General features: G+C 37.9%; 1 protein-coding gene across 4 annotated transcripts in view; it reads left to right on the forward strand.

The window, feature by feature from the left end:
• Positions 1–18004, forward strand: part of SPAG16 (sperm associated antigen 16) — a 97923-nt gene that overhangs the window by 11555 nt on the left and 68364 nt on the right. For all 4 annotated transcript variants that reach the window (XM_055573376.1, XM_055573377.1, XM_055573378.1 and 1 more), the window contains exons 2-4: positions 10289–10335; positions 11552–11647; positions 16805–16923. In XM_055573376.1, coding sequence (XP_055429351.1) covers positions 10289–10335; positions 11552–11647; positions 16805–16923 — 262 coding nt within the window. The remainder of the gene's footprint in view (positions 1–10288; positions 10336–11551; positions 11648–16804; positions 16924–18004) is intronic.

The following is an 18004-nucleotide window of genomic DNA, read 5'->3' on the forward strand; positions in this document are numbered from 1 at the left end:
TGCACATATACTTAATCACTTCTAATTCACTAATTTGGTCCTGGACTTTCCTTGTTTATGACTAAACAGTTGCTCCTAGGATACTAGACAATGAACTGTTAATATTGACCAAGGCTTGTGAAAGAGCTTGACTCAAATTCTCCAGGAAATCACCCTTTTCTGTACTCTTCAACATTCAGATATAAAGAACATGTATAGGCTAGTGTGGTCCAAACCAGAAATCTAGTCATGATCCATGGGAGAGTGGCTTCATTAGAAGTCTCACATTCTTTTAGCCAGTTTAGAGAATGTGTCCAGGAAACAGTATTATTACTGCTGAAACAACCCTCCTTTGTAACTGTCTAGCTACATTGGCACCACCTGTTTCTCTTCCACAGTACTTCATATCATTGCTTTTATGTTTTAAACATAAAATAATGAAACATACATGATGTTGTGTGCGGGTCTGTGTTTGTGTGTTAATTACTCAGTCATGTCTGACTCTTTGACACCCCATGGACTGTAGCCCACCAGACTCCTCTGTCCATGGAATTCTCCAGGCAAGAATACTTGAGTGGGTTGCCATTCCCTTCTCCAGGAGATCTTCCTGACCCAGGAATCGAACCCAGGTCTCTTGCATTACAGGTGGATTCTTTACCCTGTGAGCCATCGGGGAAGCCCCATACATGATAATAGTTCTTAACTATTTCCAGAATTTTAAAGATCTAGTCATGGAATATATGAATTCTCTGATGAACACTTTTTTAACATAGATACTGGCAGTTTTGTGAAATATAAGGCTGTATTTTAACTATGTGATCTATAAACTGGTTAGTGGGTGTCTCTAGTAATTGTAATGAAGGTTGATAGTCATTTATGAATGAATTCTCTATAAAAAATTAATGCTATTTGGAAGAGGTTTACAAGTGTAGCAGTGACCAGGGATGGTTGTCTTTTAACATGTGACTGCAGACATTTGGGAGTGCCTAATTCCAGTTGAGAGATGCAGGCTGGAATGAATTATACTAAGAAAGCTAATGCTTAATTGATTTTTTTTCTCCTTGTTCAAACAAAGGCCTTATTCAAGGAAGGGTAATGAAATGCATGAACTCCAGGGAAGTAGAACCACCAAAGTACTATTGTTTTTGTTACCTACCAACTTTGTGCTGATTTTCTGCTTCCCTAACTGGATTTTGATTATTATTTTGTCTCTCTAGGCATTTTAATACTAAAAATTTGACTTAGGACATCAGTTTGCTGGCCCCTGGAAAAATTTCCTTTGGCCCCAGCAGCAGTTTCTGAGGGTTGACTGAGTTTAAGCCTGTCCTTTCACAGAGTTAATCAACTCTGGATGCAGGCCCAAAGTCAGCTATTTCCAAAAATGCAAATTAAGGATTCCAGATCCTTAAATATGGTGATCACTCTAAACCAATACCCTATCAAAGATACATGTTCAGTTGCTCAGTCTTGTCCGACTCTTTGTGACCCCATGGACTGTAGCCTGCTAGGCTCCTCTGTCCATGGAATTTTTCCAGGCAAGAATACTAGAGTGGGTTGCCATTTCCTACTCCAGGGAATCTTTTTGACCCAGGGATCAAACCCTCGTCTCTTGAGTCTTCTGCATTGGCAGGCCGATTCTTTACCAGTAGGAAAGACCGAAGGAAGCAAAACTGCAGTGGAAAGTATGGGAACAAATGTGCCAGTTTTTTGCCATCTTTGGCCTATATTTTTCAGTTAACTTACTTTATTTAAACTAATTTTCCTAAGAAAGTGAAAGTTAAGTTGCTCAGTCGTGTCCGACTCTTTGTGACCCTGTGGACTGTAGCCCACCAGGCTTCTCCAGCTGTGGGATTCTCCAGGCAAGAATACTGGAGTGGGTTGCCATTTCCTTCTCCAGGGGATCTTCCTGACCCAGGGATCAAACCCAGGGTTCCCGCATTAGAGGCAGATGCTTTAACCTCTGAGCCACCAGGGAAGCCTGAAAGTGAACATGACTATAATGCTTTGTATTTATAGTATGTTTCTTTTATTTCAATTTGGTGAAATAAAATGTTGATCACGGAGAATCCACTCTAGATTTTAGATTGCCTCCAAGTATATTGATTCTACAGTGATGGCAAAGGTTACAAAGCAATTTCTGTCTACAGTAGCTTTGGGAAATCATGTAAAATATAATTAGCTATATGTTACACTAAAATTCTTTATAAAGCTGATGTTGCTGGCAGTGATCACTACCTACAGATGCAGTAGTGCAGGGGACCAGTATGTGAGGAACTTTGTATGCTGCTCTCATCTAAAAAGTGTTCATTTCCTTCTGGCTGTGGTCCATTTGCAGAACCTTATGTGTGACCCCATTGCACCAACTGTCACATCAAGTTCTGCTCCATTAGGCCAGCTGAAATGCTTCTCTTGCAGTTGTGTCTTCCGTAGTACTGTGATGTATTTAGAGATTCTTGACAGTTTCAGTGCGGGTATATATTTGCCTGTTTTCTGACAATATCTTCAAGGTCAGGATCTGGTATAGATTCTGTTAGTGCAGAAACTACCAGTTAGTTCACCCATGGTAATGAAGTACCAGGGAACTAATTCCTTGTGTGCATGCTCACAAGTGCTACTATGCTCCTTCCAGAGCAAGTGTACATATGGAGAAGGATCCTTAGTCTGAGACCAGGCCATGACTCTAGAACATAGCACCTGGCCTGGAAGATGGCAGTGATGAGGACTGTGCGTGCATGCCAGGGAGGAAGGGGGTGGCTGCAGATAGTACCCTGGGAAAGATCAGACTAGAAAACCAGGACGTTATTAAGTGTCAGGTAAAGCTCAAGCTGGCAGAGAAGCAGGACCAGATCTGAAGGGAATAGAGTAGAAAAAAAAGAATTTTGGAATTGAGAGTTCAGTGACGTTTTTTGAAGGAAAACTAGGCAGGTAATGAATGGGAAGGGAGTTTTGTAAGGACTCAGAGTCAGCTTTGTAATAAGAAACTGATTTTAAGCAGTGGAAAAATAACTTTGTATGAAAATTGTGACCAGCTTAATATTATGGAAATTTCCTGGAGAATAGAGATTAGATTACAGATGAGAAAGTTGCCCAATAAAACTGGAATTGGAGTAAAAGTTTTATCTTTCAGGCAATTCTTGATGAATTATGCATTTTTATTCTAGCAATATTGCTTCTAAAGCAGTGCTTTCCAATCTTTTTCACATGTTGCTCCATCAGATCTTGCTTCAGTCTGTCTTTCTGGCTGTCCCAAGGACTGAGGGGATCAATATCTGTACTGTCCAAAGTGTTCTCTTTATGAGAACTTAAGAGCATGATTTCTCTCAGGCTTCAGAACCAGAGATTGCTGTACATCTGCTGAGAAATTCATCTATTTTCTTTGGATGGATACTGAATTGGTATCTGATTACATTTCTGTCTGACCCTGACTGCTGGGAAACCTAGTCTCAAACCTGTGGCTTATATATATCAAAGTACAAGAGACCTTATGGACTGTACTTTATCTTCTGCAGGTTCCCTTTCTCTTCTAATTTCCATATTCATTTATTTTTAACTCCCTGTAGCTGTATGCATGTCTGAAAACTGCCACAGAATTCTTTGGGGATAATTTGTCCATGTGTCACGAGCCAGCTAGCCAGCTAGACAGATGCATACAAACATACATGCCAGAGTACATTTACTTCTTCAGTAACACTGCAATATCACATTTCAGTTGACTTGCTTCTGGGAAGATTTTTCTGTTCACATTCTATTGTGGCTACTAAAGATGATCCTGGTTCCTGTTTGGGGTACTTGTCCTCTTCCTGACCTTTTGTCTCATGAATCACTTGCCCTTGGTTTATTTAATCTTTGAGTCTATTGCTCTGTATCTCTTTAATACTTCTCTTTCCTTTAGGGTCTTCAGATGGAACTGTTTAAAGGATTTGATTTATCTCTTCATAGTATGACACTTGAGAGCTTCGAAAACATAGATTATAGAGTTCATTATTGAGAATATTGGTAAAAATTGTACATTGCTGTTGTGTCACTGTAGAAACAGTATGATGTAGTTGAGAATTCATGGTATTTGTATTCAAGAAACTTGTCTTTGTCATTCATGTCTTTGGTCTTGGCCAGATCTCTTCTTCCTGACTCAGTTTCCTTTTCTCCCCCGCCCCCAATTTTTCCTTTGTTTCCTGTGCCATTCACTCTTACAGGGTTTTAAGAGTACATATGGTATGTTCCATGTGACAATACTTTTAAAGCATTTTAAAATGGTATTTTTGCCTCCTACTCTTTTTTGATTGTGAGGAAATACGATATTATAAGCTGGAATCAAGATTGCTGGGAGAAATATCAATAACCTCAAATATGCAGATGACACCACCTTATATCAGAAAGTGAAGAGGAACTAAAAAGCCTCTTGATGAAAGTGAAAGAGGAGAGTGAAAAAGTTGGCTTAAAGCTCATCATTCAGAAAACTAAGATCATGGCATCTGGTCCCATGACTTGGGAAACAGATAGGGAAACAGTGGAAACAGTGTCAGACTTTATTTTTCTGGGCTCCAGAATCATTGCAGATGGTGACTGCAGCCATGAAATTAAAAGACGCTTACTCCTTGGAAGGAAAGTTATGACCAACCTAGATAGCATATTGAAAAGCAGAGACATTACTTTGCCAACAAAGGTCCATCTAGTCAAGGCTATGGTTTTTCCAGTGGTCATGTATGGCTGTGAGAGTTGGACTGTGAAGAAAGCGGAGCATCGAAGAATTGATGCTTTTGACTGCGATGTTGGAGAAGACTCTTGAGAGTTCCTTGGACTGCAAGGAGATCCAACCAGTTCATCCTAAAGGAGATCAGTCCTGGGTGTTCATTGGAAGGACTGATGCTGAAGCTGAGACTCCAATGGTTTGGCCACCTCATGTGAAGAGTTGACTCATTGGAAAAGACCCTGATGCTGGGAGGGATTGGGGGCAGGAGGAGAAAGGGATGACAGAGGATGAGATGGCTGGATGGCATCACCGACCCGATGGACATGAGTTTTGGTAAACTCTGGGAGTTGGTGATGGACAGGGAGGCCTGGTGTGCTGTGATTCATGGGAACACAAAAAGTCCGACATGACTGAGTGACTGAACTGAACTGAGTATTATATCTCATCCCTAGAATCTAACAAGGCAATGGCAACCCACTCCAGTACTCTTGCCTGGGAAATCCCGTGGATGGAGGAGCCTAGTGGGCTGCAGTCCATGGGATTGCTAAGAGTCAGACACGACTGAGTGACTTCACTTTCACTTTTCACTTTCATGCATTGGAAAAGGAAATGGCAGCCCACTCCAGTGTTCTTGCCTGGAGAATCCCAGGGACGGGGAAGCCTGGTGAGCTGCCATCTATGGGGTTGCACAGAGTCAGACACGAGTGAAGCGACTTAGCAGCAGCAGCATCCCTAGAATATTTTTCTTCGGTAGTAGTTACAGATATTGTTTAGTATTTCCAAAGCTTTGAGGACAAATTACATTTTTCTCTACATAGCCATGTTAAAGAAGCTTTGCTTTGACATTTCTTCCTCACAATAATCTTGCCAGCATTTGGTTTAAATTATAAAGTTTATCCAGATCATTTTAGAATATTTAATTATTTGTGAACTTTATTACGGAATGGGCAGTGATGAAGGATGTTTAGGTGCTAAGTTGTGTGCAACCCTTTTGCAACATGGACTGTAGTCTGTTAGGCTTCTCTGTCCGTGGGATTTCCCAGGCAAGAATACTGGAGTGGGTTGCCATTTCCTTCTCTAGGGGATCTTTCTGACCCAGGGATTGAACCAAGATCTCCTACATTGCAGGCAGATTTTAGATACTGAGCCACCCAAGAAGCCCTAGTGATGAAGGGTAGCATTAGTTTCTGGAAACAAATGACTGCCTACAAATTCAGCCTCTTTGTTTTCCCCAACTTAAATCTTTTTGTTTTGTATTGGGGTATAGATGATTAACAATGTTGTAGTAGTTTTGGGTGAACAGTGAAGGGACTCAGCCATATATATACATGTGTCCATTCTCTCCCAAACCTTGCAGGCCGGCACAAACGATGAGCAGAGTTACATGTGCTATATAATGGGTCCTTGTTGGTTATCCATTTTGAATATAGCAGTGTGTACATGACCTTCCCAAACTCCATAACTATCCCGTACCCCAGTAACTCTGTTTGTTTTCTAAGCCTGTCTCTTTCTGTTTTGTAAGTTCATTTGAGAAATTCGATATTTCTTCTTCTCTGTCTGATTTACTTCACTCTGTATGACACTTTCTAGGTCCATCCATGTTGCTGTAAATGGCCTTGTTTCATACTTTTTAATGGCTGACTAATATTCCACTGTATATTTGTACCACATTTTCTTTATCCATTCCTTTGTCAAGGGACATGTATATTGCTTCCATGTCTTGGCTGTTGTAAACAGTGATGCAATGAACATTGAGGTGCCATATCCTTTTGGATCATGTTTTTCTTTGGATATATTCCTAGGAGTGGGATTGTAGGGCTTTATGATAGCTCTATTTTTAGTTTTTTAAGGAACCTCCATACTGTTCTCTATAGTGACTGTACCAATTTACATTCCCACAAACAGTAAAGGAGTATTCCCATATCTCAACACATTCTCCAACATTTGTTGTTTGTCGATTTTTTTTGATTATAGCCATTCTGACCAATTTGAGGTGACATCTAATTATAGTTTTGATTTACATTTCTCTAATAACATCATGGCAAAAATGGGGAAACAATGGAAACAGTGACAGACTTTATTTTCTTGGGCTCCAAAATCAGTGGACAGTGGCTGCATGAAATTAAAAGATGCTTGCTCCTTGGAAGAAAAGCAATGACAAACCTAGACAGCATATTAAAAAGCAGAGACATTACTTTGCCTGCAAAGGTCTGTATTCATTGCTGTGGTTTTTCTAGTAGTCATGTACGAATGTGAGAGCTGGACAGTAAAAAAGGCTGAGTGCCAAAAAAATGATGCCTTCAAACTGTGGTGATGGAGAACACTCTTGAGAGTCCCTTGGACTGCAAGGAGATCAAACTAGTAAATCCTAAGGGAAATCAACCCTGACTATTCATTGGAAGGATTGATGCTGAAGCTGAAGCTCCAATACTTTGGCCACCTGATTTGAAGAGCTGACTCATTGGAAGAGACCGTGATGCTGGGGAAGATTGAAGGCAGGAAGAGAGGGGGATGGCAAAGGGTGAGATGGTTGGATGACATCGCTGGCTCAATGAACATGAGTTTGAGGAAACTCTGGGAGATGTTCAAGGACAGGGGGGCCTGGCATGCTGCAGCCTATGGGGTTGCAGAGAGTCAGACACTACTGAGTGAACAGCAATAACTAGTGATGTTGAACATCTTTTCATGTGCCTACTTTTGTTCTCTTTGGAGGACAGGTCTTCTGCCCAGTTTTTGAGTGGCCTGTTTGTTTTGATGCTGTTAAGCATCATAAGCTGTTTGTAAATTTTGGAGACTAATCTTTTATTGGTCACATCATTTGCACATATTTTCTCCCAATCTGTGGGTTGTCTTCATTTTATTGTTTCCTCTGGTGTGCAAAAACTTTTGAAAGTTCCCATTTGTTTATTTTTGTTTTTATTTCCATTATTCTTGAGATAGATTGAAAAAGATATTGTGATTTATGTCAGAGGGTGTTCTGCCTGTTTTCCTCTAGGAGTTTTATAGTGTCCAGCCTCACATTTAGGTCTTAAATCCATTTTGAGCTCCCAAAATCAACTTATAATCATTGTTTCTCAGAAAGGGTCATATTTTTCCATAAGAAAAGAGGCCAACTTCCTGTAGCTGAACTTCAGGAAATTTTATATCATTAAGTGAAAATGTGTCAGGAAAATATAAATCTAGAAAAGGAGGAAGATTCAGAATGCCTTTTATGTATCCATTCATCTTAACAGAAGATCATGGGAGATTTAGGAGACTTCTCCACAGGTACTCATATCTTTCCAGAACAAGGGAAAGAAAAACAGACGCTTGTTTTTATTACAAGCCAGGCACCATTCTAAATGATTTCCATATGCTAACCCTTGTTAACAAGAGATATAGGATAGCATAGTGAAAACCAAACTTGTGGGGCTGTTTCCCAACTCTGTTAGGTCCTGACTGTGTGACTTTGTGCATCTGAGTCATGATCTGTAAAACAGAGATAATAATAGTTCATCCTTATTGGTGGGATGAGGATGAAATGATTTAATACATGTAAAACCCTTAGGAAAGTGCCTGGCTCCTATTAAATACCATGTGTGTGTTATCAGTTCTCATTACAAACAACAGAAGTTGTTATTCAGACTGTCAGGTTACTCTTGGAGGATGGAATGACAGTTAAATTTCTGATAATCAGCAGCAAAATGAAAACTAGGGTAAACTCATGTTTGATTTTCATAAGCATTGCTATGTATTGAAGTGTTTATACCTTTTAAACTTGGCATAATAAAGTCTGTAAATGTGAAAAAAATGTAAATCTACTAACCAATCAACAAAACAAGTGTTACTGGCACATACTTTGATTTCTTATAAAATTAAATGCTATCTTGAAGTTTTCATTTGTAATTAGAGTAACTTAATTTTTGAAGCTCTTACAGAAATTCTTAAAAAAAATTTTTTATTAGAATCATTTCCATTGATATTTTAATGCTGATATATATTGATACTTTATGAACTGCTCTTATTATTATATAATTTATATTTGCTTAAAAATTAGGCTGCCTTTTCTGAGAATATAATTTATTAATTTTAAAATTGAAATACATAAGAAAGAGAGTGAGCTATAACTTTTATTGATGAAAACATTAAAATCTGTTTTTTACTTATATTTAATTTTAGTGTGCTTGTTTTGAAAGTTGCTCAGTCCTGTCCAACTCTTGGTGACCCCATGGACTGTATAGTCCATATATTCCTCCAGGCCAGAATACTGAAGTGGGTAGCCTTTCCCTTCTCCAGGGGAATCTTCCCTACCCAGGGATCGAACCTAGGTCTCCCACATTGCAGGTGGATTCTTTACCGGCTGAGCCACCAGGGAGGCCCAAGAATATTGGAGTGGGTATCCTATCCCTTCTCCAGTGGATCTTCCTGAACCAGGAATGGAACTGGGGTCTCCAGACTACAGGTGGATTCTTTACCAGCTGACCTACCAGGGAAGTGCTTTGTTTAATCCAAATAAAAAGTCATTGTGAAGGACTCAGAAATACTGGAAAATTCAGTGTGGTTTGAGATTTGTTTGAAAAATTTATTGTCATAGGTTTCCTGTCCATCATTTTTATATCTTTCTAATTTATGATACTCTGATACTATGTACATTTTTAGAAGCCTTTTTAGAATAGAGTTGGAAATTATTAGACAGTGGCTCAGCTGGTAAAGAATCCGCCTGCAATGCAGGAGACCTGGGTTCGATCCCTGGGTTGGGAAGATCCCCTGGAGAAGAGAAAGGCTACCCACTCCAGTATTCTTGCCTGGACTGTGCAGTCCATGGGGTCACAAAGAGTTGGACAAGACTGAACTACTTTCATTTTCACATAGACTAAAAATAAAGCTTTTCACGAGTTTCAGTTCAGTTCAGTTCATTTCAGTCACTTAGTCATATCTGACTCTTTGTGACCCCATGACTCGCAGCATGCCAGGCCTCCCTGTCCATCACCATCTCCTGGAGTTCACTCACACTCACGTCCATTGAGTCAGTGATGCCATCCAGTCATCTCATCCTCTATCGTCCCCTTCTCTTCTTGCCTCCAATCCCTCCCAGCATCAGAGTCTTTTCCAATGAGTCAACTCTTTGCATGAGGTGGCCAAAGTACTGGAGTTTCAGCTTTAGCATCATTCCTTCCAAAGAACACCCAGGGCTGATCTCCTTTAGAATGGACTGGTTGGATCTCTTTGCAGTCCAAGGGACTCTCAAGAGTCTTTTCCAACACCACAGTTCAAAAGCATCCATTCTTTGGCACACAGCTTTCTTCACAGTCCAACTCTCGTATCCATACATGACCACTGGAAAAACCATAGCCTTGACTAGACGGACCTTTGTTGGCAAAGTAATGTCTCTGCTTTTCAATATGCTTCATGAGTTTGGATTGTGTCAAATAGTAATTTAAGATAACAATTTAAATATTTTGTTTTAAAACTTCTATAATTATGAGCTGTATGAAGAAGAGAAATTAAAAAATAATTTACATGTATTTACTAACTTGGTAAGATATTTGAATCTAATAACTATTTTAAGGTTACATCAGTTTTTAAATGTACTAATTTTATTCCATGTATTTTGAGATTCAAACTTGACAGTATATTTAGAGGTCACTGTAACTGAAGCATCTGAAGATGATTATGAATATGAAGAGGTAATTTGTTCATTTTATGTATTTTTTCTGTAAATTCATTACTGTCATTCCTGTGAAATATTCATTTTATTTTTCATTAAACAATTTTTTTTTCTTCAGTGATACCATGTTTTTACCTGAATATAGCTAATCACATAGTTAAGAATGAGATCTGAAAATTGTATTTAAAAATTTAGCTAGGTTAACACATCTGGCTCTTTTTTTTTAATTTAAATTTATTTATTTTAATTAGAGGCTAATTACTTTAGAATATTGTATTGGTTTTGCCATACATCAACATGAATCCGCCACGGGTGTACACGTGTTCCCAATCCTGAACCCCCCTTCCACCTCCCTCCCCATACCTTGATTTCCCTGTTAATTGTTTTCAGAGTCAGCCTCTCATCACCTTCCTTATAGATCCATACTAAAGTCTGTCATCTCTGTCTAGCAGGTGTTCCCTGTCATCCACTCTGCTCTTGGCAGGGTTTCCCAGATTCCTACTACCTTCCTGGAGCATAGAGCCTATGCTTCCTTGCAACTTAGCTATATTTCCATCTAATAGTTACTGTCTCAGACCTTTCCTTTAATTCATTGTTCCAATGGAACATATCATTACATCTGAGACTATGAGGAGAGTGTTACTCTAAGATGATAGAAGCTGTAAAGAAAACTGTGGAAACAAGCCTGCGAGTTGTAGCCTGGGCAAGCAGGAGACATTTTACTACTGGAAAAGTGGAGATAATATTAATACATACCACACAAAATGTATTAATAAATGTAACAGGCTTAAAGCTGTGATCAACACAAGAAGCATGCAACAAGTATTCACTTTCATTTCAGACGTGACTTAGTGACTAAACAACAAATGGAAAGCAATGGTGGAGAAAATCTGCAATGGGGAGAGATTGGTAGCATTTAGAAGGCCTAGCTTTTTTTTAGCAGATTTTTTTTTCCAGTAGAGTTGTTAGACTATTTTTGCCAGTACAGATAAAAGAAATTGCCCATAGCTAATATCAAGTTATTAGAAGTAACACTGAGTGATGTTTATAAGGAAATCAGAGGGCTGCCTACTTGTTAGTTGTTAATTTTTCATAGGTCTTCAGAATGACATAGTGTCTTACATAAAGTGTATTTCTTTGATCATTTGTTTTGTGAAGAAAATTTATTATCTAAAATGAAATGTTATTTTATATTCTTCTAACTCTTTCTATCCTTATCTTTCTCTGTGATTTAGATACCAGATGACAATTATAGCATTCCAGAAGGTGAAGAAGATCTGGCAAAAGCAGTTCAGATGGTCCAAGAACAGGCTACAGATACCCAGATTTTGGTGAGAATTTTGAATACAACCAAAGCCTACAGTTTAACAGTGATCTTTTCTATGTGAAGTTTTGAAAGTCATTTAAGCTATAACTTCTTTACTTAACTAGATGCAGCTCTATAACCTAATGTCCTTTTCATTTCTATTTCTTTATCATCAAACTTTTACTTTTAGTACATAGTGGTATTTACTCTGCCTCGCATCATCATTTTCCACATGGTGGTCACTTTTGCATGACTTTGCCACAAATGACACTTTCTTTCAGAACTGTCTTTAAGCTCAATGATGTTTAAGGATTTTCAACACTTGCACAAAATTTGTTATTGTATACATGTACTGCAGTCTACTTTGTAAGCATCTGTGTCTTTTTTTTTAATGGAAGTATTTAGATCACAGGAAATGCTTGATATATTATTATTATTATTTTCTTATGAGGCCTATGAACTCATTTCACTAGAGAATATGGTAGATGCTTTCTAATTATAATACCACCAATTAACAGTACATAGAATGATGGCTTCATTGTAAAATTGAAAATTCATTTAAAATTGACAGTAATTTAATGATGGTGGAAAAATATTTGTAAAATGCTACTAATACTAATTAATACTAAAGTCATGTTAGTACTAATTAAGAAGATGGCTTTTTCTCAAAAATGAAACCTTCATGTGAAATGTGAAGGAAATTATTATACTCTTATTTAGGTGCTGATTTGGCTTCCTTAGTGCAGAATAATATGGGATAGACTTCACTGCATATTCTGCCCTGTGTCAGTCCTTCTGTATTTTGTAGATTTCCTCAGTTGAGAAATCCAGTAACTCCTTTCCAACATATCTGTCCATTCAAAATTGAAAAATGCTGAAGAGCAAAATTTCTTGAATCCAGGATTGATTATGTTCTAAGTGGAGGGCTTTAGCTCACAGTAAACTCTATTCTCTAATGTATCCTATGGATATAGTTCCTTCTCTTGCTGCTGCTGCTTAGTCACTTCAGTCGTGTCCAACCTTGCGACCCTATGGACTACAGCCTGCCAGGCTTCTCTGTCCATGGAATTCTCCAGGCAAGAATACTGGAGTGGGTGGCCATTTCCTTCTACAGGGGAACTTCTTGACACAGGGATCCACCCCGGGTCTACTGCATTGCAGGCAGAGTCTTTACTGCTGAGATACCAGGGGAGCCGCATAGTTCCTTCTACTGCTGCTGCTGCTGCTGCTAAGTCGCTTCAGTCGTGTCCGACTCTGTGCGACCCCATAGATGGCAGCCCACCAGGCTCCCCCGTCCCTGGGATTCTCCAGGCAAGAACACAGCAGTGGGTTGCCATTTCCTTCTCCAATGCATGAAAGTGAAAAAGTGAAAGTGAAGTCGCTCTGTTGTGCCCGATTCTTAGCGACCGCATGGACTGCAGCCTACCAGACTCCTCTGTCCATGGGATTTTCCAGGCAAGAGTACTGGAGTGGGTTGCCATTGCCTTCTCCATAGTTCCTTCTAGGTAGACATAAAGTGAAGTCTGCTACACAAACTTTATTAGTCTGTTGGATATCTCCATGCAGTAATTTATAGGTAAATTTAAAAATTTTGAATGATGAGCAGTGGATAACGTATCAGTTGTATGATATGTATTGCTCATCAACTTCCTTCTTGCTTTTTACATCAGTAAGTTAGTGAGTGAAAGTCAGTTGTGTCAGACTCTTTGCGACCCCATGGACTATACAGTCCATGGAATTCTCTAGGCCAGAATACTGGAGTGGGTAGCCTTTCCCTTCTCAAGGGGATCTTCCCTACCCAGGGATTGAACGCAGGTCTCCCACATTGCAGGTGGATTGTTTACCAGCTGAGCCACAGGGGAAGGCTGAGAATATTGGAGTGGGGAGCCTATCCCTTCTCCAGCAGATCTTCTCAGCCCAGGAATTGAACAGGGGTCTCCTGCATTGCTGGTGGATTCTTTACCAACTGAGCTATCAGAAAAGCCTCATCATTAAGTTGAGGAGCATTAAAAAAATACTTTGTGTACTACTCATATATAGCAGTACTTGGTAGCATAGATGTGTCTAACACAATGATTGACACATAGTAGGCACTCAATGTATAGCAGTTAAACAAATGAATGGATAAATGAATTATTGAATGAAAAAATTATGACCCAAAATATAATTGTATCTGTTATCATGCTAGAAGTTGTTTGTAAATACAAAGATAAATCCAAGAAGGGCAATTGGGGAATAAATTCAGTGTAGTAGCTCATATCTTCTGAACTAAATATCAGTAATTCTCTCATCAATTTCTCAAAAGCTAACTCAAACTCCTAACTTTGTGGGAGTTAACTTTCTAGATTTATGACATATTTATAGCTGATTTACTGTCTTTTAAGTTTTTATCTGTTTTTTTGAGCTCTTTAGAGAAATATTACTATGTAGAAAATTCACAAAAATTCTCTTTAGGCATTAAAAATTAAATATGGATTTATATTGTGATAAGCGCTTCAGTTTTATATTTATAATTTGGTTTTTGTTTTTATAGTGTTTTGTCTTCAAAAACTAACTTTGAGTTGTGCCATGGGCTTTCTGTTTTAAGAATATTTATTGTTTATGAAACAAACTTCCTTTTGTTATGATTTTATTACATCTGTTTATGATCAGCATATATTTTCTTCTATGTTAGAGGACAGTAGTAGTCCCAATTCAATGAGGAGTTTTAGAATTTTTATTAAAGTTTGAAAACAAAACAACATTACTACTAGGGTGTTGAATATATCTGAAGTTATTAAAAAGTTGAAATTTGGAAGTAATGTAAATAGCTTTATTTTTTAAAAACTGCTGCTGCTGCTAAGTCGCTTCAGTCGTGCCCGGCTCTGTGCGACCCCGTAGATGGAAGCCCACCAGGCTTCCCCGTCCCTGGGATTCTCCACGCAAGAACACTGGAGTGGGTTGCCATTTCCTTCTCCAATGCTTGAAAGTGAAAAGTGAAAGGGAAGTCGCTCGGTTGTGTCCGACTCTTAGCGATCCCATGGACTGCAGCCCACCAGGCTCCTCTGTCCATGGGATTTTCCAGGCAAGAGTACTGGAGTGGGGTGCCATTAAAAACTAACAAGGATTATTTATTGAAGAAGTGACATTTAAATGAATTCTTATAATTTTCTTTAAACCTTGGTAATATATATTATATATAAAATATATATATATATTTGAGAATTGATACATGTTTTATTTCATAAACTTTGAACTTTCTGTTCTATACAATATCAGTTTCCTTGATAGGTACAATGATTCTAAACTCTGAAAATATCAGTTCAGTTCAGTTTAGTCGCTCAGTCGTGTCCGACTCTGCGATCCTGTGAATCGCAGCACGCCAGGCCTCTGTGTCCATCACCAACACCCGGAGTTCACTCAAACTCATGTCCATCGAGTCAGTGATGCCATCCAGCCATCTCATCCTCTGTCATCCCCTTCTCCTCCTACCCCAATCCCTCCCAGCATCAGAGTCTTTTCCAATGAGTCAACTCTTTGCATGAGGTGGCCAAAGTACTGGACTGATCGCCTTTAGAATGGACTGGTTGGATCTCCTTGCAGTCCAAGGGACTCTCAAGAGTCTTCTCCAACACCACAGTTCAAAAGCATCAATTCTTCGGTGCTCAGCTTTCTTCACAGTCCAACTCTCACATTCATACATGACCACTGGAAAATCCATAGGCTTGACTAGATGGACCTTTGTTGGCAAAGTAATGTGTTTTATTATATTTAGAGTGATTAATGAAAAAATTAAGAAGATAGGAAATGTTATTAATCTATAATGAATATGTGGTTTGGTTATACTGTCAATTGTTTCTTGAAACTGAAGTCTTTTTTCTAAGTGTACATGTAAGGAGAAATAAGAATAGACACACACATACACACATATATTCTTTAGAAATATTTGTATGTAATTTTTTGAAAAAAAGTCTACTTACATTCAAGCTGGGTTTCCCCCCCTACAGCATGAGCCTTCTTATTAGCATATGATTGCCATTTGTGGGAGGTAATTCTTTAGCTGTTTTAGTTTTTGGTTTTGCTAATATTGGAGGTGCAGTCTCAAAGGTCCTTTTTTCCCTCATAATTCTATCATAATATAATTTTGATCAAATTATAATTTTGATCTTTAAAGATGACATTAGGTTCCTAATGTCATTCCTAAATCGACAGGTTCCTAAATCGTGTAATTGTTAAATTTCCTGACATCATCTCTCTACCTCCTCCTCTAAGAATATGAGACATTTCTTTGAAATAGTGTTTGTGGGAGGTTAATTAACTGAACAAACTACTATACTGTTTAACATATTTATCAATAGTTCTCAAATAACTTTATTCTAAGATATTTTCCTGTATATTTATTCAGAAACACTATCAAATATGTAAACATGTGGACATGGTGGGGTTCTAGTAAACTTTATTTATGGGAAAAGTTAACTCACCTCTGATCTAGTTGATAGACTTATATATTTCCATTATGAAATAGGAGTACAAGGGTGCATAATTTCCTCCATAGTGTTTCTAAAAATCAAGGCACCAAAACCACATCCTTTTTATAATGATTAATAAGTAAAAGAATTAAACAATCCATACTATTTTTTTCTTTTTTTGAGTGTGTTATATACTATTGTTAGGGCAAGCTGACCCCCTTATTGTTTTTTGGACAGTCTAATCACAGTCTTGTCTGCCTTTGTGCTTTCTGATGCTATATCTGGAACATGACTCCACCTCTTCTCTAGATATATGTTCACATGTCACTTTCTCAATGTAATCGTTCTTCATCATGCTACATACATAGCAGACCAGCTCCACACACATATCTGCTCCATACTTGGCTTTCCCTCACTTCAACCCTCTGCTTTTACCCCCAGTATCATCGGTGATACTGTATATTTTTAATTTAGTTACTCATTTTCTGTCCACATTTACTTGATTATTAGTTATAAGGACTTAGTCTTGTCTGTTTTCATCACTGCTTTGTCTCTAGTGATTAAAATAGTTCCTGGACGTAATATTCAACAAAATTGTTTAAAAAGTGAATGAATGAATGAATGTAAGGCCAATATACATTTAATGTACAATTAAATGTAAATTGTACATTTAATTAATGTACAATTAAAGCTTTGATAATTTTTAAATAAATAATTTCACTTTTAAATTTTAGGAGCAGAAAACAGTCTTTTCTCCAAAGCATACAGTACCTGAAGCAATAGAAGACTTTCTTTGTAATTTCCTGATCAAAATGGGAATGACCAGAACTCTTGATTGCTTTCAATCTGAATGGTAAATAATTAAGTAGATAAATAGTTTTCTAGAAATACTAACATTATTTAACATGTATACTTTTAATCATCTCAAAAGACTGAGTGACTCAGCTTATGTAAAGTGAAAGAGCTGGATAGAAACTTTTTCCATCACTGCCACTGAAACCACAGCACAAACACATACACAATCAGGATATCAATTTCAAAAAGGTTTTAAATTAAATATCTTTTCTAAATACTCAAATTTAAGTTATTCTCAAGAATCAAGAAAATGGAACATCTCTTGGAGTTATATAATCCAGGGCTACTTAATGAAATATTTAAAAATATCTTTTACATAACTCAGAGAAGGCAATGGCACCCCACTCCAGTACTCTTGCCTGGAAAACCCACTGGGCATAGGAGCCTGGTAGGCTGCAGTCCATGGGATCGCAAAGAGTAGGACATGACTGAGCGACTTCACTTTCACTTTTCACTTTAATGCATTGGAGAAGGAAATGGCAACCCGCTCCAGTACTCTTCTCGGGAGAATCCAATGGACGGAGGAGCCTGGTAGGCTTCAGTCCATAGGGTCGCAAAGAGTCGGACACGACTGAGCGACTTCACTTTCACTTTCACTTTACATAATTACTAGTATTATCTCCTACATAAGACACATCCTGTTAACAGTACTACTTTGCTTGTTTTACTTAGAATGTAATGCCCTGCTTTTCTCTACTCACACAACTGATTGTTTTTCTATAAATGTCCCTTCATTTATAAGTAAGTGAAATTACATTGTCAGATGATATCTACACAAGGCTTTCTTGTTGTAACTGAAAATTTTAATAACTTATTGTTATGAAAATCAGCAGGCATACTGTCTTTATTCCTTTGCTATAGTGATAATGTCATCAGGCATATTTTTGGACTCCTTAGCATTCTTTAACAAAATATTATTAAATAATTGGATAATAAATGTTTTGTTTTTTTTAAAAAGTCATTGCATATTATAGAAAGAAGCACTAATATGATATATAAATTTGGTTATGGTGTTTTGGAGTTCAATCATATAATTTTCATATAATTTTAAATATAGGCACAATTTGTTAATTTCTACT

Source organism: Bubalus kerabau, chromosome 3, assembly GCF_029407905.1.
Source record: "Bubalus kerabau isolate K-KA32 ecotype Philippines breed swamp buffalo chromosome 3, PCC_UOA_SB_1v2, whole genome shotgun sequence".
In the NCBI taxonomy this organism is placed as follows: domain Eukaryota; kingdom Metazoa; phylum Chordata; class Mammalia; order Artiodactyla; family Bovidae; genus Bubalus; species Bubalus kerabau.